At 43.4% G+C, this 23,630-nt stretch overlaps 1 protein-coding gene and 1 pseudogene across 1 annotated transcript in view; both read left to right on the top strand.

Moving 5' to 3' along the window:
* The window catches only part of LOC121552157 (laminin subunit alpha-2-like), a 77,723-nt gene extending 72,791 nt beyond the window's left edge, over positions 1 to 4,932 (top strand). Inside the window, exons 41-48 of the mRNA XM_045211208.1 lie at positions 742 to 819; positions 1,576 to 1,688; positions 1,840 to 2,029; positions 2,368 to 2,526; positions 2,755 to 2,908; positions 3,458 to 3,597; positions 3,867 to 4,089; positions 4,466 to 4,932. Coding sequence (XP_045067143.1) covers positions 742 to 819; positions 1,576 to 1,688; positions 1,840 to 2,029; positions 2,368 to 2,526; positions 2,755 to 2,908; positions 3,458 to 3,597; positions 3,867 to 4,089; positions 4,466 to 4,626 — 1,218 coding nt within the window. The 3' untranslated portion in view covers positions 4,627 to 4,932. The remainder of the gene's footprint in view (positions 1 to 741; positions 820 to 1,575; positions 1,689 to 1,839; positions 2,030 to 2,367; positions 2,527 to 2,754; positions 2,909 to 3,457; positions 3,598 to 3,866; positions 4,090 to 4,465) is intronic.
* Positions 4,933 to 11,985: 7,053 nt separating this feature from the next.
* Positions 11,986 to 18,796, top strand: LOC121552155 (annotated as a pseudogene).
* The last annotated feature ends 4,834 nt before the right edge of the window (positions 18,797 to 23,630 follow it).

The raw sequence follows: 23,630 nt of genomic DNA, 5'->3' as shown, positions 1-23,630 counted from the left end.
TCCCCAGCACAGCTCAGCCAGACAGACCAGTTGGCCCCGAGTCTAAATACACCATCAGAGAGGTTGATGTGGCTGGAATAAAGAATGGGCTGTTTTCCAATCCATTAGGTCTGCTTTATAGGTAAAGCTGCAGTGTTGACAGGGCTCTTTCTCATAGCTCCACTGCTCCATATATCCTCTTTTGCTGACAGCTGAGGTACTGTAGCAGCTCTCTCTCTCTCTGTCTCTCCTCTCTCTGTGTGTCTCTCTGTCCTCCTCTCTCCTCTCTCTGTCCTCCCCTCTCTCTCTGTCCTCCCCTCTCTCTCTCTGTCCTCCTCTCTCCTCTCTCTGTCCTCCCCTCTCTCTCTCTCTCTCTCATCCATCCTTCCAAACTCATTCATTCTCTGCTAACCAAGGTGCCTTGCATTGGCCAACACCACCTGTATTTTCCTCATATATTCTCTTGATATATCTCCATGGTATGTATCATCGTAGGCAAATTAATAGATTGCTACAGTATTGCCACTGGTAGTACCTCTCTTTTCTTGTAGAAATTATGTGTATTTCGGTAATCATACTGTAATCTTTTTTTTAGCACTGTTCCTCTAGCTACCTGCTGTGCTGACTTTTCGCCATTCGTGACATCAGTGCCCCAGCCTGATTGTTGGGCCGCATGTGTCATGAATGCTGTAGCAAATCCGATTGGCTGTGTGTAACCCAGCTTAACCCTTTCACTCCCCCCTTGCCCTGCTGCTGCTCTAGGACGCGCCCTCTGTCGTACCTCCAGAGCTCAGCCCCGCCACAGAGGAACCCGACCACACCGCTGTCACAGTCCCACCGGTACCACTCCACTTTACTCACTCACTTGTCCCTGCGTGTCCACATTCTTACCCTCCTGAGCCTTCTTAGCATGTGTGTCTGCGGAACCTTCATCTTAATGGATTTCAGCCATAGACCTTCAACACCAAGCCCCCTGTGTGAAGATTTGTTGCTCATGTGAAATATATATGCACAAACTTTCCATGTCCATATTCGTAGTATTGCCAGAAGACATTTGACTTTCAATAGGGATTTTCTTAGAAGATCATTTATTTCTAAGTAAATCAATATGGTTGTAGTAGTTCTGATTTATAAACAGGCTATATAGGATATATGCTGTACCATTTGCAGTGTGAAATAAGTGTATGCAGTGTAAAATAAATGCCCTTTTAAGCAATTGGAGCCTTTGTGGCTTAACAAGAATATAGAAAAAAAGATATAATGCAAGGTCAGAGGAATAGGGATGTCTTCATGTTCTGAACAGAACCAAAGAAGTGATTCAGATGTTGGCCTTGCAAGGTGGCCTTGCAAAAACAAATGTACATTTTCCGATTGTCTCAATAGCAAATCCATGTCTTTTTCAATAGCACCATCTACTGGCACATGTTAGAATAGCACTTCAGATAGAAACAGAAAGCAGGTAAACTATATTCATATTAAAATGAATGTTTGCATTGTGTTTTTAATGCACTCTTTGAATGAGATCATGTTAGCTAATATTATCATTTTAAGACGACTGCTACTACCCCCCCCACACACACACACACACACACACAGGTTTCCTGTGCTGCCGAGGCATCTCCAGTGGTCTTAGAGAAAGCCAAACAGTTTGGGCTCTCCAAAAACAGCCATGTTGCATTTGAATTTCATGACACAAAGGTTAAGAACAGGTATGTAGCGTTTCAATTGCTTTGAAAAGTCCAAATGAGACCTTTCTTATCTAGATCATACATACTAGTCGGTTCTAATGTAATTTAAAAACATAGGTAATATCTGCAAATATCATATTGGACTGACTGTTGTGAATCTGTTTGCTTGCAGGCTAATCATAGAGTTTGAGCTGCGGACCACAGCAGAGTCAGGCCTGGTGTTCTATATGGCAAGGATCAACCACGCTGACTTTGCCACCATCCAGGTGAAGGAGGGCGTGGCCCACCTCAGCTACGACCTGGGCCACGGCAACACCTCCGTCAGCGTGCCACGCATCATCAACGACGGACACTGGCACAAGGTCTGGGATTACGTGATGTACCTCTCGAGCCAGCCGGGAAAACAATCATAATAACAATTTATGACCCCTAGCATGGTGTACAAAGTCTGTTGGCAGTTACGATCAGTTCTACTTCACTGTCTGAGTGAGTTTAGATAGTGAGAGCAGACAGCTAAATACTGTGTCACAATGACACAACTACAAAACCACATCATTTTCTATTTGACTAGTTCATTGACCAACACAGGTAGCAAGCAAAGTAATCAGGAACTACAATTCTTTATTTTCATCATGTATTAAAGATATGTATTGTTATTGTCCTTGTTTACCCCTGAATATTTCCCCTTCTGCTGTCTCAGATCCAGGTGATGAGAGAGAAACAGAGAGGTGTACTGGTGATAGACAACCGCTACTCCAAGCACACCACCAGCCCCAAGAAGGCTGACATCCTGGATGTGGTTGGTATGCTGTACATAGGTGGCCTACCTGTCAACTACACCACCAAGAGGATCGGACCAGTACGTTCATACACGCTTCCTCACATTTGGTTTGATGGTGCATTTCATTTGTAGGAAGTAAAACACAAAGCCTTATACACTGTATTACTGTAATTGTATGTATTTACATTTGGGTTGATATTAGAAGTAATTATTTACTATTTATGGGATAGATTCAACAGTAAATTAAACTACTCTGTGTAAAGTCATATGTAATAGCATAGTTAAAGGTGTGTTGTGTTCTTCTAGGTCTTGTATAGTATCAATGGCTGCATCAGGAAATGTAAGATGCTGGGTAATGTGTTGGACATGGACACGCCCACCTCCAGCCACCAAGTGGGCAGCTGTTTCATCAGCACTGAGAAGGGAACCTACTTCGATGGCACTGGATATGTTAAAGCAGGTACATTCTGACATTCAAAACTTAGAACTATATAGAACGGATAAAGTATTCCTTCTAACCCCCCCCCCCCCAAATTGTAAAGTGGTTATCCCACTGGCTATAGGGTGAACGCACCAATTTGTGAGTCGCTCTGGCTAAGAGCGTCTGCTAAATGACGTTAATGTGCCCTTGAGCAAGGCACTTAACCCTAATTGCTCCTGTAAGTCGCTCTGGATAAGAGCGTCTGCTAAATGACTAAAATGTAATGTAAATGTAACTATAAGAAAAACTCCAGGCCGTAGTAACATAACTATAAGGTCCTGGGGTTTTCCTGGTCAGGCCACATGGTCAGGAAAAACTCCTGACCCCATAATGCAATACATCCCATCAATGACATAATATAATAACTCCTCGTACACCAAAGTTTCACAGATCTCGTTTTTATGAAAGTATAATGACTCCCTGTCAAAATAAAGGTTAAATAAAAATAGAGAACTTATTATTCAATCTCATGAGAGTTGTTGTATCAGTTCTTACTGTTCCCTGTATCTCCTCTCCTTTGTGGTCCAGTGGGTTCCTACAGGGTGGGTCTGGACGTGTCTCTGGAGCTGGAGTTCCGTACGTCCCAGAGCAACGGGGTTCTGCTAGCGGTCAGCAGCCAGGTGGACACCAAGATGGAGGGCCTGGGCATCGAACTGCACGGCAGAAAGGTACACACAAGCATGCAATACAATGCAATACAATACAATGCAATACAATACAGCTTTGTTGTCCCACATACATTTAATTCTAACCAGACTCTACACTCTCTTCTGTAAGCCTAACAACAACCATGAGTGTGCAATGCTATTGTACTGTATAAATTCAATAATGGGGTTCAAGAGAATCATGGTTGTTCATAAATAACAGTCATGTTTTGTGACAAACTGCCTATTGGACAAGTTAGGTGTATTCTGAGTATGTCTTCTCCCCTCCCTAGCTGCTGTTCCACGTGGACAACGGGGTGGGCCGGATCACAGCCGAGTACCAGCCTGAAGCAGAGGCAGGCCTCTGTGACGGTCAGTGGCACTCAGTCACTGCCCACAAGCTCCGCCATAGGCTGGAGATCATTGTAGACGGCAGGAAGGAGGAAGCAGAGAGCCCCAACGCCAGGTCCAACACCGCTGACACCAACGACCCCATCTACGTTGGTGGATACCCAGGTACATGATACGACAGCACTCACCAAGCATATCACACCTGGGACATGTTCAGTAGAGGCACCGTTGTGGAACATTGAACATTCACTTAGAACTGTATCATGTAGAACAGACATACCTCTGGAATCAGGTTACATACCAACTCCTGAACATGACCCTGGATACTGTGTGGGACATTCAAGTTGTGTGCCAAACCATGCTTCACTACAATGTTGAAGATGTTTGTGATTTACTTCCTATCTAAACCTCAGGAGATAATCAAAGTTATAACCTCCAGCAGTCATCGGCTTCCTAATTTATGAAACAGAATCATGAATTTGCTTAATGGGGCAGAGGATTACAGTCATAAATCAACCGCTGTCTTTTATGTATTTTCCAGAGGGGCTCAAGCAGTTTGGCCTGACTACCAGCACTTCATTCAAGGGCTGCATGCGCAACCTGAAGATAACCAAGGCATCCAAAGTGTTGGAGGTTCAATTCAACAAGGGCCTGGAGTTCAAGGGAGTTCAACCCCTCACCTGCCCAGCCAATGCAGCCTAAACACAGACTACCAAAACCTGTCACTGCTAGAGGCACAGCAGCAGCACCAAAACACATGGAAACAAAACCGCTGGATCAGCGGGCCAACCAGCTTTATACACAGGGTTTGGATAGCTTTTTAGAGTGTGAAGTATACAATACAATACAAGTGAGTGGAACCTTTAGGAAGACATAGTATAAAATCATGGTTCATTTAACCTCTCAAGGATCACACCCTTCTTTTCAATTTCCCGCCTAAAATGACATATCCAAATCTAACTGCCTGTAGCTCAGGACCTGAAGTAAGGATATGCATATTCTTGATACTAGTTGAAAGGAAACACTTTGAAGTTTGTGGAAATGTGAAATTAATGTAGGAGAACATTACATAATAGATCTGGTAAAAGATAAAAACAAACAAAAAAACATGTTTTCTATTTGTATTTTTGTTGCATAATCTTTGACATGAAAGATAAAAGCCATAGATTCAGATAGGAAGCTGGAGATAATTTAGATGTTGTCCACAAGAGGTCAACAGTGTATGTACAAAGTTTCAGACTGATACATTCAAGAACGAACGAGCTACATAACATTTAGTATGAAGTCACCCAGGTGTCCCTCACGAGTTTGCCCAAATGTACCCAAGTGGCCTCCAAGTGGCCAAATTGGTAAATTGATACATTTTCAAGTACATAACTATAGAGAACATACTCAAATGCTATGGTAATACAAAATACAAGCTTACACTCCCAGGAATGTCATACATGATGGATCATTAGCTTCCCTACATAAGACACTAACCTTCACACATCTAGATGGCCGGACGGGGTGAGTGTGAAGCCAGAGACAGCAGCAGGGGTCCAACTGAATGAACCAGTTTCTACTGGAGGACTTGAATGTGGTCTCTTTGGTGTTGGCTCCCAGAGGTAATCTGAGTCAGAGTCTCTAGCACTATAGAAGATGTAAAAAATTCTGTAAGAACTCAAGTTTACTGTTACTTATTTTATTGAACGTTTATATTAGCAGGGGTGAGCCCTGCATCATTACCTTTGCGGATGAGCCCTGCATCAATACATCAAATAAACAACACATATCTATAAACATTTATTATATAGAGTTTGGGGAACACAATCACTATGATGAAATATGTTTACCAATAGTAAATAGGGCAGACCTACAATGTATTTATACAGACCTAAAATGTATTAGCATAGCCATTGTGTATTTTATGTTGACTGAGTCTGTAAAAAAATCTGTAAGAACTCAAGTTTACTATTACTTATTTTATTGAACCTTTATTTTAGCAGGGGGTGAGCCTGCATCAATTATTTTAGCAAGGGGTGAGCCCTAGCCAATGTGTATTTTATGTTGACTATCACATGCTGTGCCTGTGGTTTTCGAGTGCCCTATTTACTATTGGTAAACATATTTCATTATAGTGATTATATACAGTGGGGAGAACAAGTATTTGATACACTGCCGATTTTGCAGGTTTTCCTACTTACAAAGCATGTAGAGGTCTGTAACTTTTATCATAGGTACACTTCAACTGTGAGAGACAAAATCCAGAAAATCACATTGTATGATTTTTAAGTAATTAATTTGCATTTTATTGCATGACATAAGTATTTGATCACCTACCAACCAGTAAGAATTCTGGCTCTCACAGACCTGTTAGTTTTTCTTTAAGAAGCCTTCCTGTTCTCCACTCATTACCTGTATTAACTGCACCTGTTTGAACTCGTTACCTGTATAAAAGACACCTGTCCACACACTCAATCAAACAGACTCCAACCTCTCCACAATGGCCAAGACCAGAGAGCTGTGTAAGGACATCAGGGATAAAATTGTAGACCTGCACAAGGCTGGGATGGGCTACAGGACAATAGGCAAGCAGCTTGGTGAGAAGGCAACAACTGTTGGCGCAATTATTAGAAAATGGAAGAAGTTCAAGATGACGGTCAATCACCCTCTGTCTGGGGCTCCATGCAAGATCTCACCTTGTGAGGCATCAATGATCATGAGGAAGGTGAGGGATCAGCCCAGAACTACACGGCAGGACCTGGTCAATGACCTGAAGAGAGCTGGGACCACAGTCTCAAAGAAAACCATTAGTAACACACTACACCTTCATGGATTAAAATCCTGCAGCGCACGCAAGGTCCCCCTGCTCAAGCCAGCGCATGTCCAGGACAATCTGAAGTTTGCCAATGACCATCTGGATGATCCAGAGGAGGAATGGTGGAAGGTCATGTGGTCTGATGCAGGGGTGTCAAACTCATTTTAGCTCAGGGGCCACATGGAGGAAAATCTATTCCCAAGTGGGCCGGACCGGAAAAATCATGGTATATATAACTTAAAAACAACAACTTCAGATTGTTTTCTTTGTTTTAATACGATCAACATACAACATAAAGCTGGAGCCTGAGGACAGTGTGTCCAAAATAGTACAAGCACAACATCACTATTAATCATAAAACACGTCAAGTTTATTTGAAAATTCTAAAGAAAAAGAACACACAAACACACAATGCCTCAGTGATTAACAGAACTGTTTCACAGATCACAGAACTATATCAGGGTGTCATTTCTCAGGCAGAAATGTAGATAAAAATAATGAAATCCTGTTCCCCAAACAAGTGCAAGAACCACAGAGTCAAGAATAGGTTAAATATACAAATAAAATAAAATCAATTAAAAACAATAGCACATCAACATAAAAACATATAAACATAAAGCTGGAGCCTGAGGACAGTGTCCAAAAGCACAACATCACTATTAATCATAAAACACCTCAAGTTATTTGAAAGTTCTGAGGACAAAGAACACACAAACACACAATGCCTCAGTGATTCACAGAAGTATATCACAGATCACAGAACTATATCAGGGTGTCATTTCTCAGGCAGAAATGTAGATAAAAATTATGAAATCCTGTTCCCCAAACAAGTGCAAGAACCACAGAGTCAAGAATAGGTTAAATATACAAATAAAATAAAATCAATTAAAAACAATAGCACATCAACATAAAAACATATAAACATAAATCTGAAAGCGTTGCTCAAACTCCCGTAACAGTCCCGTTATTTTATCTTTGAACCGCTTCATGTCTGCCACATGTTGGGTCGCGCACACATTTTTCAGACAGGGGAAGTGAGCTTCATCACCACCGGCAAGTTGCGTCTCCCACAATGACAGCTTCAACTTGAAAGAACGTATGCTGTCATAATACTGCGTGACAACTTTGTTGCGCCCTTGCAGCTGTTTGTTCAAGTTATTCAGGTGCTCTGTAACATCCACCATAAATGCAAGGTCCTGCATCCATTCTGCGGAATGAAATTCTAACACTGGTTTGCCCTTTTCTTCCATGAACTGTTCAATTTCTTCTCGTAAATCAAAGAAACGCCTCAGCACAGCACCTCGGCTTAACCATCTTACCTCAGTGTGGTATGGCAGGCCATAGATGTGGTCTTTCTCTCTGAGAAGGCTGTCAAACTGACGGTGATTCAGGCTTCTGGATCGGATGAAATTAACAGTTTGGATGACCACCTTCATGACGTTATCCATCTTTAATGACTTGCAACACAAAGCCTCCTGGTGCAAAATACAGTGAAAAGTCAAAAAATCACGTCCTCCTTTTGCAGATTGCACTTTCTCTCTGAACTTTGTCACAACGCCTGCTTTTTTCCATACCATTGAGGGCGCACCATCTGTAGCCAGGCTGACAGCGCAGGACCAGTCCACTCCGACCCTGTCCAGCGCGCCGACGAGTGCGGTAAAAATATCAGCTGCTGTCGTTGTATCTGTCATCGGCCCCAACTCCACGAACTCCTCGGTGACGGTCAATGTGTCATCAACTCCGCGGATGAAAATGGCCAGTTGTGCAACATCTGTAATGTCCGTGCTTTCATCAATTGCAACCGAAAACACAATAAATGACTTTACTTTTTGCTTCAACTGGCTGTCCAAATCCACTGAAAGGTCGGAAATCCTGTCTGCAACTGTGTTTCTTGTCAGGCTGATATTTGCAAAAGCCTGCCGCTTTTCAGGGCACACAATCTCCGCTGCCTTCATCATGCATGTTTTTACAAATTCACCCTCACTAAATGGTTTTGAAGCCACTGCGATTTCATTAGCAATGAGGTAGCTAGCTTTCACTGCAGCGTCACTGATGTCTCGGCTGTGAGTAAACACAGACTGCTGTTTCTTCAGACCCGCCAACAGTTCATTCACCTTCTCTCATCTCCGCTGTCCTTGAAAGTTGTCATATTTGTCGGCATGAAGACTCACATAGTGGCGACGAAGGTTATATTCTTTCAGCACTACAACATGCTCTGAACACACCAAACATACAGCTTTCCCATTCAATTCCGTGATTAAATAGGATGACCATTTTTCTTGGAACACTCTGCACTCTGCGTCCACTTTTCTCTTTTTTGACAGAGACATATTGGGGCACTGAGGGTGCCAAAGCACATAATGTTAAAAGTAGAAGCCGTAATAAATATCGCGGGCAAAACAAAGTAGCTCATTGGCTGCACGTGCTTGACCTACTTGCTCTGCCCCGGTATAAACAGTTTGCTTGCTTAACACAATTGCTATTGCGCCATCCAGTTGACGCAATTGGAACAGCAGTTTATTTTATAGAAAAATTGCAGCGCATTTTTATACTTTACAAAAAAAAATAAAAAAATTTTTTTTAAATCATCTCGCGGGCCGGATTAAACCCGTTTGCGGGCCTGATCCGGCCCGCGGGCCGTACATTTGACACCCCTGGTCTGATGAGACAAAAATAGAGCTTTTTGGTCTAAACTCCACTCGCCGTGTTTGGAGGAAGAAGAAGGATGAATACAACCCCAAGAACACCATCCCAACCGTGAAGCATGGAGGTGGAAACATCATTCTTTGGGGATGCTTTTCTGCAAAGGGGACAGGACACCTGCACCGTATTGAGGGGAGGATGGATGGGGCCATGTATCGCAAGATCTTGGCCAACAACCTCCTTCCCTCAGTAAGAGCATTGAAGATGGGTCGTGGCTAGGTCTTCCATCATGACAACGACCTGAAACACACAGCCGGGGCAACTAAGGAGTGGCTCCGTAAGAAGCATCTCAAGGTCCTGGAGTGAGCTAGCCAGTCTCCAGACCTGAACCCAATAGAAAATCTTTGGAGGGTGCTGAAAGTCTGTATTGCCCAGCGACAGCCCCGAAACCTGAAGGATCTGGAGAAGGTCTGTATGGAGGAGTGGGCCAAAATCCCTGCTGCAGTGTGTGCAAACCTGGTCAAGACCTACAGGAAATGTATGATCTCTGTAATTGCAAACAAAGGTTTATGTACCAAATATTAAGTTATGTTTTTCTGATGTATCAAATACTTATGTCATGCAATAAAATGCAAATGAATTACTTAAAAATCATACAATGTGATTTTCTGGGTTTTTGTTTTAGATTCCGTCTCTCACAGTTGAAGTGTACCTATGATAAAAATTACAGACCTCTACATGCTTTGTAAGTAGGAAAACCTGCAAAATCGGCAGTGTATCAAATACTTGTTCTCCCCACTGTATATAGCAATCAAATAAAAATATCTCAAATGAATAATATGCAACCATTTAAATAACTGCATGAGAAGAAAGAAAGTATTTTACTTACCAGTCTAAAGTTACGTCTTTCCCATCCAAAAGAAATCAGCGTGAGTCTACAGTGTAATCACTAACTGAGTCCTCATCAATTTCTATGCCACTTTCCCGATCGATTTCGATCTGTATACTTGGTCTTCGATTGAGCTTTTCCTGTTTTATTAGCCATGTTCTACGTTCTAAAATAGCAACAAACTTGGTAGAACTAATCAAGCGTGCGTGCTTAATCCCTCTTTGTTCTCTCGATTTTATCTGCCCAATGTATGTTGTTGCGCACGAGCTCAGCACAATGGGTTTTACTCACACAAAGGACCATCACATACTCCTGTAAAGCCCAGCTCATTGGCTATCTAGCTAGCTATGTTTCAAAACGACAGGTGGACATTGGACTAAGATACAGTCAATCAAGTGAACACCGCCCGTCTCATTGGTGCGTAATCATGTCAATCCTTGGTGGGCTAATATACCTTTTGTTTAGCCAATGCGTCATGCAGAATCATGAAACAAGTTCGGTCACCTTCTAGAGTATCTTGACTGGGTGAAACAAGGTGTAGCGTTTATATTATGTTGAAATGTTTTGTTACAATTTCAACTAGTCGGAATTCAGGCGAAACGCTGTATAAAACATGGACCATGTTAGGATATAAAAATGGATTTTATCAAACAAAACAATGCTACGTTTTCTCTCTGGGACCCTCAGGATGACAAATCAGAGCAAGATTACTGAATGTAAGTACATTATTTATCTTCAGAGATGAATGTATCAAACCAGTTGCCTTGATAAAAGTGTTTTGTTGTTGTGCACTATCTTCAAACAATAGCATGGTATTTTTTCGCTGGAATATTTACTGTAAATTGGACACTGCAGTTAGATTAACAATAATTTAAGCTTTCTGCCCATATAAGACATGTGTATGTCTTATAATGTGCTTTTGTTTACAACGTCATAATTACATGTGATTTAGCATACCGTATGCATGTTGTGGTTGGAATTTGTACTGTGTAACAACAAACAGAATTTTGAAATACATGCTTTGAAGGCAATCAAATAATTACAATGTCAAACCGTGACCTTTAACTTACACTCGGGATCTTGAGGATTGCCATCTGCTTCATATCCAATAGATTCATCTTGCAACATTTCCTCCAACAAGGAAGTGCCTTAGTTTGCTGCTCTTCCTAACCTTCTGAAACACAGAAACACTCTTACTGTCAAACTGGTACACACACTTTATTTTATGTCTATTCTACAGTAGGCTATGTCTAATATCTATGCAGTAAACAGTGAACTGGACTGATATGGGAAGAAAATAAAATGCTAAGCAACAGATTTGTTTGTAATTTTATTGAGAAGTGCATTTTAATCTTGTAATAATACCATGATGTATGAATGCTTAATTCAGCTCTACAAATGTCTTCAGTGCTATAACAACTACCTTTTCTAATTCATTTAATTCTTATGAGCTGTATTGGGAAACATGCCCCCAGGGAGCCCGAGAGGGGGGTGTAAGGTCCTCAATCTGACGGACCAAAGGCTAACGACGCATGGAAACTGAGAACCGACTACAAGCATGGAATGTGTGTGTGGAGAGGTCTGCAAGAATACCCGAGGCCTTAAGATTAATTAATTCCGGATTACATTTTTGGAGGGGAAAGTAGCAACACATTTACATTTACATTTACGTCATTTAGCAGACGCTCTTATCCAGAGCGACTTACACAATGCACAGGTAGCGAACCTGATGAGATGCAGGAGGAGCCAGGCCCAGAGTTACCCCACAGAGCCCAGAGCCTCCAAGCGTTGCAACAAGTCCCTCCTGAAAGATCATCGGAGAAGGTTTGCATCAAGTGGCCGCAAGCCTGCAAGACAAGTGTGGCAACAGTTTGACGAGGATACAGACAAGGTGCTGGAAGCAACAGCAAAGGGAGACTCAGACAGGAGGCTACAAACTATAACAACAATCTTAGACAGCCTAGCAGCGGAAAGGTTTGGCGCAGTGAAGCAGAGGCCTGCGAGAACACCGTACACCAGGGTTCTTCAATTCCGGTCCTGGAGGGCCTTAACACCTCTGTTTTTCATCCTCTCCTTCTAATCAGGGGCTAATTCAGACCTGGGACACCAGGTGAGTGCAATTAACTACCAGGTAGAAATAAAAAACAGAAGTGTTTCGGCCCTCCAGGACCGGAATTGAAGAACCCTGCCGTACACCATGAACTAGAGACTACTAGGACATAAGCGCAGTGGGAACCTGGTTTGTTTCAAAGAGGAGATTGACCAGCACATCCAGAGCACATATAGTGACCCCAACAAGGAGCAGGAGTTGTGGCAGTGTAACATCTTGATACACCCACCAGCACCGGTCACAGAGTTCGACAACAGGGAGCTACTCCTGAAAGAAGTATGTTGTGAAGAGAGCAAGGTCTAGCTCAGCTCCTGAACCAAGCGGAATCCCATACAAGGTCTACAAGTACTGCCCTCTGTTACTCAAGCGTCTCTGGAAGATCCTTAAGGTCATCTGGAGGAGAGGTAAAGTTGCACAGCAGTGGAGATTATCCGAAGGAGTTTGGATCCCGAAGGAAGAAGATTCAGAGAGAATCGACCAATTCAGGATAATCTCCTTGCTAAGTGTCGAAGGGAAGATTATCATCAGCATTGTAGCCAGGCGGCTGGCAGACTTCCTCTCTAAGAATGGCTACATCAATACATCGGTCCAAAAGGGAAGCATCCCAAATGTACCTGGGTGTCTGGAGCACACAGGTGTGGTGACCCAGCTCATCAGAGAAGCGAGAGAGAACAAGGGTGACTTGGCAGTGCTCTGGCTTGACCTTGCCAACGCCTACGGATCGATCAAATCAAATTTGATTTGTCAAATGTGCTGAACACAACAGGTGTAGACCTTACCGTGAAATGCTTACTTACAAGCCCTTAACCAACAATAGAGTTCAAGAAATAGAGTTAAGAAAATATTTACTAAATAAAATACAAATAAAAATGTAAGTAACACAATAAAATAACAATACCGAGGCTATACACAGGGGGTACCGGCACCGAGTCAATGTACAGGTTAGTCGAGGTAATTTGTACATGTAGGTAGGGGTAAAGTGACTATGCATAGATAATGAACAGCGAGTAGCAGCAGTGGAAAATCAAAGGGGGGGGGGGGGGTCAATGTAAATAGTCCGGGTGGCCATTTGATTAGCTTTTCAGCAGTCTTATGGCTTGGTGGTAGAAGCTGTTAAGGAGCATTTTGGACCTAGACTTGGCGCTCCGGTACCGCTTGCCGTGCGGTAGCCGAGAGAACAGTCTATGACTTGGGAGACTAGAGTATTTGACATTTTTTGGGGGCCTTCCTCTGACACCGCCTAGTATATACAGTTGAAGTCGGAAGTTTACATACACTTAGGTTGGAGTCATTAAAACTCGTTTTTCAACCACTCCACAAATGTCTTGTTAACAAACTACAGTTTTGGCAAGTCAGTTAGGACATCTACATTGTGCATGACACGAGTAATTTTTCCAACAATTGTTTACAGACATATTATTTCACTTATAATTCACTGTATCAGAGGAAGGCCCTCAAAATTGTCAAAGACTCCAGCCACCTTAGTCATAGACTGTTCTCTCTGCTACCGCACGGCAAGCGGTACCGGAGTGCCAAGTCTAGGTCCAAAAGACTTCTCAACAGCTTCTACCCCGAAGCCATAAGACTCCTGAACAGCTAATCATGGCTACCTGGACTATTTGCACTGCCCCCCCACCCCCACCCCCCACCCCATCTTTTTACTCTGCTGCTACTCTGTAAAATATTTATGCATAGTCACGTTAACTCTACCCACATGTACATATTACTTCAACTAGCCGGTGCCCCCGCACATTGACTCTGCACGGTACCCCCCAATAATATATATATATATATATATATATATATATATATATATATATATATATATATATATATATATAGCCTCCCTTCCGTTATTTTATTTTACTTCTGCTCTTTTTTCTCAACACTTTTTTGTTGTTGTTTTATTTTACTTTTTTATTAAAAATAAATGCACTGTTGGTTAAGGGCTTTAAGTAAGCATTTCACTGTAATGTCTGCACCTGTTGTATTCGGCGCATGTGGCCAATAAAATATTATTTTATTGGCCAAAATGTATTTATTTATTTTTATTTGATCACAATTCCAGTGGGTCAGAAGTTTACATACACTAAGTTGATTGTGCCTTTAAACAGCTTGGAAAATTCCAGAAAATGATGTCATGGCTTTAGAAGCTTCTGATAGGCTAATTGACATTAAACTCAGTGCCTCTTTGCTTGACATCATGGGAAAATCAAAAGAAATCAGCCAAGACCTCAGAAAAGAAATTGTAGACCTCCACAAGCCTGGTTCATCCTTGGGAGCAATTTCCAAACGCCTGAAGGTACAACGTTCATCTGTACAAACAATAGTACGCAAGTATGGGACCACGCAGCCGTCATACCGCTCAGGAAGGAGACGTGTTCTGTCTCCTAGAGATGAACGTACTTTGGTGCGAAAAGTGCAAATCAATCCCAGAACAACAGCAAAGGACCTTGTGAAGATGCTGGAGGAAACAGGTACAAAAAGTATCTATATCCACAGTAAAACAAGTCCTATATTGACATAACCTGAAAGGCCGCTTAGCAAGGAAGAAGCCACTGCTCCAAAACCGCCATAAAAAAGCCAGACTACAGTTTGCAACTGCACATGGGGACAAAGATCATACTTTTTGTAGAAATGTCCTCTGGTCTGATGAAACAGAAATAGAACTTTGGCCATAATGACCATCGTTATGTTTGGAGGAAAAAGGGGGTTGCTTGCAAGCCAAAGAACACCATCCCAACTGTGAAGCACGGGGGTGGCAGCATCATGCTGTGGGGGTGCTTTGCTGCAAGAGGGACTGGTGCACTTCACAAAATAGATGGTATCATGAGGAAGGAACATTTTGTGGATATATTGAAGCAACATATCTCAAGACATCAGTCAGGAAGTTAAACCTTGGTCGCAAATGGGTCTTCCAGATGGACAATGACCCCAAGCATACTTCCAAAGTTGTGGCAAAATGGCTTAAGGACAACAAAGTCAAGGTATTGGAGTGGCCATCACAAAGCCCTGACCTCAATCCTATAAACAATTTGTAGGCAGAACTGAAAAAGCGTGTGCGAGCAAAGAGGTCTACAAACCTGACTCAGTTAAAATTAATCCAACTTATTGTGGGAAGCTTGTGGAAGGCTACCTGAAACGTTTGACCCAAGTTAAACAATTTAAAGGCAATGCTACCAAATACTAATTGAGTGTATGTAAACTTCTGACCGACCCACTGGGAATATGATGAAATAAATAAAAGCTGAAATAAATCATTCTGACATTTCACATTCTTAAAGTGGTGATCCTAACTGACCTAAGACAGGGAATTTTTACTTGGATTAAATGTCAGGAATTGTGAAAAACAGAGTTTAAATGTATTTGGCTAAGGTGTATGTAAACTTCCGACTTCAACTGTAGGTCCTGGATGGCAGGAAGCTTGGCCACAGTGATGTACTGGGCCGTATGCACTACCCTCTGTAGCGCCTTACGTTCGGATGCCGAGCAGTTGCTATACCAGGCAGCTGTAGAACTTTTTGAGGATCTGGGGACCCATGCCAAATCTTTTCAGTCTCCTGAGGGGGAAAAGGTGTTGTCGTGCCCTCTTCACAACTGTCTTGGTGTGTTTGGACCATGATAGTTTGTTGGTGATGTGGACACCAAGGAACTTGAAATTCTCGACCCACTCCACGACAGCCCCGTCGATGTGAATGGGGGCATGTTCGCCCTCCTTTTCCTGTAGTCCACGATCATCTCCTTTGTCTTGCTCACGTTGAGGGAGAGGTTGTTGTCCTGTCACCTCACTGCCAGGTCTCTGACCTCCTCCCTATAGGCTGTCTCATCGTTGTCAGGCCTACCACTGTTGTGTCGTCAGCAAACTTAATGATAGTGTTGGAGTTGTGCACGCAGTCGGGTGAACAGCGAGTACAGTAGGGGACAAAGTATGCACCCCTGAGGGGCCCCCGTGTTGAGGATCAGCGTGGCAGATATGTTGTTGCCTACCCTTACCACCTGGGGGCGGCCCATCAGGATGTCCAGGATCCAGTTGCAGAGGGAGGTGTTTAGTCCCAGGGTCCTTAGCTTAGTGATGATCTTTGCGGGCAGTATGGTGTTGAACGCTGATCTGTAGTCAATGAACAGCATTCTCACATAGGTGTTCCTTTTGTCCAGGTGGGAAAGAGCAGTGTGGAGTGAGATTGCGTCATCTGTGGATCTGTTGGGGCGGTATGCGAATTGGAGTGGGTCTAGGGTTTCTGGGATGATGTTGTTGATGTGAGCCATGACCAGCCTTTCAAAGCACTTCATGGCTACAGACAACGGGGCAGTAGTCATTTAGGCAGGTTACCATCGCTTTCTTGGGCTCAGGGAATATGGTGGTCTGCTTGAAACATGTAGTTATTACAGACTCGGTCAAGGAGAGGTTGAAAATATCAGTGAAGACACTTGCCAGTTGATCCACGCATGCTCTGAGTACACGTCCTGGTAATCCTTCTGAATGTTAACCTGTTTAAAGGTCTTACTCACATCGGCTATGGGGAGCGTGATCACACAGTAGTCCGGAACAGCTGGTGCTCTCATGCATGCTTCAGTGTTGCTTGCCTCGAAGTGAGCATAAAAAGCATTTGTGTTCATCTGGTAGGCTCGTGTCACTGGGCAGCTCGCGGCTGGGTTTCCCTTTGTAGTCTGTAATAGTTTGCAAGCCCTGCCACAATCGACAAGCGTCAGAGCCGGTGTAGTAGGATTCAATCTTAGTCCTGTTTTGACGCTTTGCCTGTTTGATGGTTCGTCAGAGGGCATAGCTGGATTTCTATTAAGCGTCCGGATTAGTGTCCTGCTCCTTGAAAGCGGCAGCTCTAGCCTGTAGCTCGGTGCAGATGTTGCCTGTAATCCATAGCTTCTGGTTGGGATATGTACGTATGGTCACTGTGGGGACGACAACGTCGTCGATGCACTTATTGATGAAGCCGGTGACTGAGGTGGTATTTACCTCACAAGCTGGTGCAGACTACAATGACAAAACACCATGTCCCAGACCTCATCCTGGACTAATGTGACAGGTTCAGCATGAGAGTCTCATCAGGGTCAGTAACATCAGAGTGGTAGAGACTGGAGGTGGGAATCATCACAGGCTGCACCATCTTCGTGATCCTGTTTGCCTTGGCGATGAACATGATCGTGAAGTCTACTGAAGCTGATTGTTGGGGCCCCCAAACCAAATCTGGTGTGCGACAACCACCAATCAGAGCCTTTATAGACGACCTGAGAGTCACCACAGAGTCAGTGCCAGGAAGCAGGTGAATTCTGCAGGGGTTGGAGAAGCTGATTGGATGGGCGAGAATGAGCTTCAAGCCATGGTTTTGAAGAAGGGCAAGGTCGTAGACAGATTCTGCTTCATCATCGCAGGAACACCAATCCCCACAGGCTTCGGAAAAGCCAGTGAAGAGCCTTGGCAAGGTGTTTAACACCAGCCTGAAGGACACAGCATCAATCCAGGCCACCTGTCAGGAGCTGGAGAGCTGACTGAGAGCGGTTGACCGGTCAGGACTGCCCGGCAAGTTCAAGGCGTGGATGTATCAGCATGGCATCCTCCCAAGGATACTCTGGCCTTTGCTCATCTACGAAGTCCACATCTCCACTGTCGAGAACTTGGAGAGGAAGGTCAGCAGCCATCTCCGAAGGTGGCTGGGGTTGCCCCTGAAGTCCCTGGAAGAGGAGTTCAAGGTCACTTGGGCGAGGGAAGTGATGCAATCCAGGGAGTCAAGCGACCCAAAAGTGGCCCAAGTGGGGATAGTGGTCAAGACCGGGAGGAAATCGAGAGCAGAGGAGGCCGTGCTGCAGGCTGAGTCTTGGCTGCGCCACAGTGGCCTGGTGCGAGCTGTGACCCGGGGAAAAGCTGGTCTGGGAACCTTCTTAACCCCCCCACCCCCCGTACGACACTGCCAAGGGGAAGGAGAGATGCAGGCTGGTTCAGGAGGTGGTGAGAGCAGCTGTGGAAGAGGAGAGGTCCAGCAGAGCAGTGGGAATGAGACAGCAAGGAGCCTGGACGAGGTGGGTGCAGGCGGTGGACAGGAATGTCTCATGGACTGACCTCTGGCAGGCGGAACCACACCGGATTAAGTTCCTGATCCAGGCAGTGTGTGATGTCCTACCCATCCCATCAAACCTGTTCTGCTGGCGCAAAGTGGAAACTCCTGCATGCCCACTATTCTCCAAGAGTGGGACACTGGAGCACATCCTAAGCTGCTGTCCTAAAGCTCTGGGAGGGGGCTGTTATCGCTGGCGCCATGACCAGGTTCTCAACACCATCGCAAAAGCAATCTGCACAGGAATCGGCAAGTGTAAGCGAGCTCGGCCCAACTGTCAGAAGATCACTTTAGTTCGAGCTGGAGAGCAGCCAGGCTCAAAATCCAAACCAAAATCCAAAGTACGAGGGACTGGTCATTGACTGTTGGAAGCAGGGTTTGGAAGACTAGGTGCATGCCTATTGAGGTAGGCTGCAGGGGTTTTGCTGGGCAATCCCACTACAGAGTTTATAGCACACTCGGCATCAATGGAGCGAAGAGGAGGAAAGCCATCAGCAATCAAGAGAGGAGAAGAGGAGATCCATGGGGAGCAGCGTAATGCCACCTGGACACAAGTCGGGGTCTGATCAATCTCGGCTGGGTCGCCTGGGTGAGGGTGTCTGATATTGTAAGACCTGAAACACCCTATGACCCCAGGTTACATCACTGATGATGTGTCCGGGAGCATCAAGAGATGTATTAATTCAATCAGACTTTCCGATTTTTACAAGCTGTTTCACAATCATTAACTATTTTGAGGCGCACCACTAAAACAGAGAAGAGACAAATTGGGAAAATTATTCAGCCTCACAGTCTATTAAATCAAATCAAATGTTATTTGTCACATGCGCCGAATACAACAGGTGTAGACCTTACAGTGAAATGCTTACTTACAAGCCCTTAACCAACAGTGCAATTCTAAGAAAAATAAGTGTTAAGTAAACAATAGATAAGTAAACAATAAAAGCAGTAAAATAACAGTAAAAATAACATAAGCGAGGCTATATACAGGGGGTACCGGTACAGAGTCAATGTGCGGGGGCACCGGTTAGTCGAGGCAATTGAAGTAATATGTACATGTAGGTATAGTTAAAGTGACTATGCATTGATAATAAACAGAGTAGCAGCAGCGTGAAAGAGGGGTGGGGGGTGACGACAATGCAAATAGTCTGGGTAGCCATTTGATTAGCTGTTCAGGAGTCTTATGGCTTGGGGGTAGAAGCTGTTAAGATGCCTTTTGGACCTAGACTTGGCACTCCGGTACCGCTTGCCGTGCGGTAGCAGAGAGAACAGTCTATGATTAGGGTGGCTGGAGTCTTTGACCATTTTTAGGGCCTTCCTCTGATACCGCCTGGTATAGAGGTCCTGGATGGTAGGAAGCTTGGCTCCAGTGATGTACTGGGCCGTAGGTGGGGTTCTGTTTAAAAGGTACATGGAGGACAGAGGCAGTCAGGAGGATACAGCCAGCTCAAGAGGTATGCTTAGATATGCAGAAAAATAAACATTTTTGACATAGAATTTTGAATTATTATTATGGCTCTAGATTGCAGGAAAAATGTGTTTCAGGTGTTTGATTTCAAAATTCTCCAATATACTTTGTGTCCCCTCAGATTTTTGTGCATCATCCCCCAGGCAGAGTTCCCATTTGTTTTCATGTTCAACATAATCTCAAATGATTCTCAAATTGCCCTGTAAATTGTAGCCTACTATATGTAACCTTGCTTACAGTATATCCTTGACATTTCTGTTTTCTTTGGCTCTCGAACAGAAATCTCTTATTTTTAAAACATCAAATCAAATTGTATTCGTATACCGTGAAACGCTTACTTACAAGCCCTCAACCAACAATGCAGTTCAAGAAATAGTTAAGAAAATATTAACTAAATAAACTAAAGTAAAAAATTATAATTTAAAAAAACACACAATAGAATAACAATAACGAAGCTATATACAGGGGGTACCGGTACCGAGTCAATGTGCAGGGGTACAGGTTAGTCGAGGAACACATTACAAATATTCTGGATGACACAGTGGAAAAGAAACAACAGTCAAGGTAAGCACACACTTTCTTTTGACTTTCAAAATATGACCATGTGGTTTCATGTCTGTCTGTGTGTCCCCTAGTGAAGTCTGGTCAGCTCCAGCCACCTCAGTTTGTCCAAGTCCCCTTCCACCTATACAGCCAAGCCCTCCATGCCACAGTACAGGCTCATCAAAGGAAACATGTACTACTCATGTAGGCGCAAGCAAAACAGAACACAGTATTCTCCTTTGGGAAAAATATGTTCCTTTTGATTTTCTAGTATTGTTGTTTTTCATGTATTTTATTGTGCATAAACGAGCACATTACACACCAAATAGGAGCAATTACACATTTATTTACAAAAAGTTTAGTGGTCATTTCAGAAGCAGTAGAACATACAGTATACAATATCAGATGGGACATCTTTCAAGTCATATTCACAGTATCAAGAACAACATAAGGGCAGCTATTGCATAAAAATCACAGTTTAACAGTTCATACAGTACATATCTGAAATAATGTTATTCATGTTTTCTAAATTGAAATGTTTGTATATATACATTGCATTATTTAAAACTATTCCCTCTATTGAAAGTACCTTTTGAGAACTACACATTTTAATGTTATTAGGAAGTGACCTGGAATGCTAGATTAGGACCACAGCTTGAGAACCGGTTCTACCAAACACGTTTAAATAATGTCCTTAATGTCATCTCTTTGATTTTCGTTGGCCGTCTCTTACACTGGTCATATTCTGTCAATATATGATCAACATGAAACAGACAGAAGTCACAGTGGAGAGGGATTGTAGAGGGACCCCGCAGATAAATTATTAAAGCAAACTTGGGATAAATGTACCCTCTCTGAGAACTAAGGAGCGTTATATACCCGCCAACCCCTTCAGCTCAGCCTAGTTCATGATTTGGCAATTAATCTAAAGAATACTTTTTTTGAAATACTGTGAATTATCACAAAATTAGGAATGAGTCATGGAATATAACCATTACAAATATCTACAGCACAACACAATTGTAGCTAGCAGGGTTGGGGTCAATTCCATTTCAATTTCAGTCAATTCAGAAAGTAAAGCAAATTCAAATTCATCCCAATTGAAAAGCATAGAAAATAATTGGAATTTCAGTGTACTTCCTGAATTGACTGAAATTGAAATAGAATTGACCCAACCCTGGTAGTTTGTGGAGGTACGCATGCTACATTTGAATTATCTTACAATGGAGAATAAACTGCAGAGTAAAGCAAATCCTATTAGTGTTTCAATTATGTCTTACATGTCTATCATTTAATGTAAAAACATTGTCGTTGTCATTTTTAGAGCAATCCATTACAATCTACTGTTTTCTCAACTGTTGTTTTCTTGGTGTGGGGCATTTACTGTATTGATCATTACCACCACAGATTATTGTTCAGTGGCTCTCCTCAGTCGCAACTGTCCAACTCCTCAAGCGTTGACAGTTGGACTTCCAGTAGCATACATGTCAATCAGGGGAGTGCTTTACCCCATACAGTAAGTACCCAGTACACATGTGGACCTAACACACCACATGGCATTCATTTCAGAGGAAGAGCCCTCATCTACTTAAACTGTATTCTAAACTACAGCACCACAAAGGACAACAACATTAACACTACCTGTTCCCCTGGGTCCAATGGTCAGCCTTAACGTTACCCCCGTCCGTTCTCCTTTAAAGGCCCAGTGCACTCAAAAACATGATTTTCCTGTGTTGTATATTCACTCAGTGGCCAGTTTAGGTACACCGTTCACAAAAATGAGGGTTTCCGGGATGATGTTGTTGATGTGAGCCAGGACCAGCCTTTCAAAGCACTTCATGGCTACTGATGTGAGTGCAACGGGGCAGTAGTCATTTAGGCAGGTTACCTTCGCTTTCTAAGGGCACAGGGACTATGGTGGTCTGCTTGAAACATGTAGTTATTACAGACTCGGTCAGGGAGAGGTTGAAAATATCAGTGAAGATACTAGCCAGTTGGTCCGCGCATGCTCTGAGTACACATCCTGGTAATCCTTCTGGCCCTGTGGCCTTGTGAATGTTAACCTGTTTAAAGGTCTTACTCACATCGGCTACGGAGAGCGTGAACACACAGTCGTCCGGAACAGCTGGTGCTCTCATGCATGCTTCAGTGTTGCTTGCCTCGAAGCGAGCATAAAAAGCATTTGTGTTCGTCTGGTAGGCTCGTGTCACTGGGCAGCTCGCGGCTGGGTTTCCCTTTGTAGTCTGTAATAGTTTGCAAGCCCTGCCGCAATCGACGAGCGTCAGAGCCGGTGTAGTAGGATTCAATCTTTGTTCTGTATTGACGCTTTGCCTGTTTGATGGTTCGTCAGTGGGCATAGCGGGATTTCTATAAAGCATCCGGATTAGTGTCCTGCTCCTTGAAAGCGGCAGCTCTAGCCTTTAGCTCGGTGCAGATCTTGCTTGTAATCCATGGCTTCTGGTTGGGATATGTACGTACGGTCACTGTGGGGACGACGTCGTCAATGCACTTATTGATGAAGCCGGTGACTGAGGTGGTATATCCCTCACAAGATGGTGCAGACAACAATGACAAAACACCATGTCCCAGACAAAGTGGCAGACCTAAATCTGGAATAATGTGACAGGTTCAGCATGAGAGTGTCATCAGGGTCAGTAACATCAGAGTGTGTTATGATGAGTTTCTGGTATTGAGAAGTTCAGGATGTAAGAGAGAGCAGTCAACACTCAGCTGGAAGTTTGATTTACATTTATTTAAGTACTGGATCATATACAGTGGGGAAAAAAAGTATTTAGTCAGCCACCAATTGTGCAAGTTCTCCCACTTAAAAAGATGAGAGAGGCCTGTAATTTTCATCATAGGTACACGTCAACTATGACAGACAAAATTAGATTTTTTTTCTCCAGAAAATCACATTGTAGGATTTTTGATGAATTTATTTGCAAATTATGGTGGAAAATAAGTATTTGGTCAATAACAAAAGTTTCTCAATACTTTGTTATATACCCTTTGTTGGCAATGACACAGGTCAAACGTTTTCTGTAAGTCGTCACAGGGTTTTCACACACTGTTGCTGGTATTTTGGCCCATTCCTCCATGCAGATCTCCTCTAGAGCAGTGATGTTTTGGGGCTGTCGCTGGGCAACACAGACTTTCAACTCCCTCCAAAGATTTTCTATGGGGTT

The sequence above is a fragment of the Coregonus clupeaformis genome, chromosome 36 (genome assembly GCF_020615455.1).
Source record: "Coregonus clupeaformis isolate EN_2021a chromosome 36, ASM2061545v1, whole genome shotgun sequence".
Lineage (NCBI taxonomy): Eukaryota > Metazoa > Chordata > Actinopteri > Salmoniformes > Salmonidae > Coregonus > Coregonus clupeaformis.
Note: the sequence above shows the minus strand (reverse complement) of the source record. Positions and strands in the feature narration are given on the sequence as shown.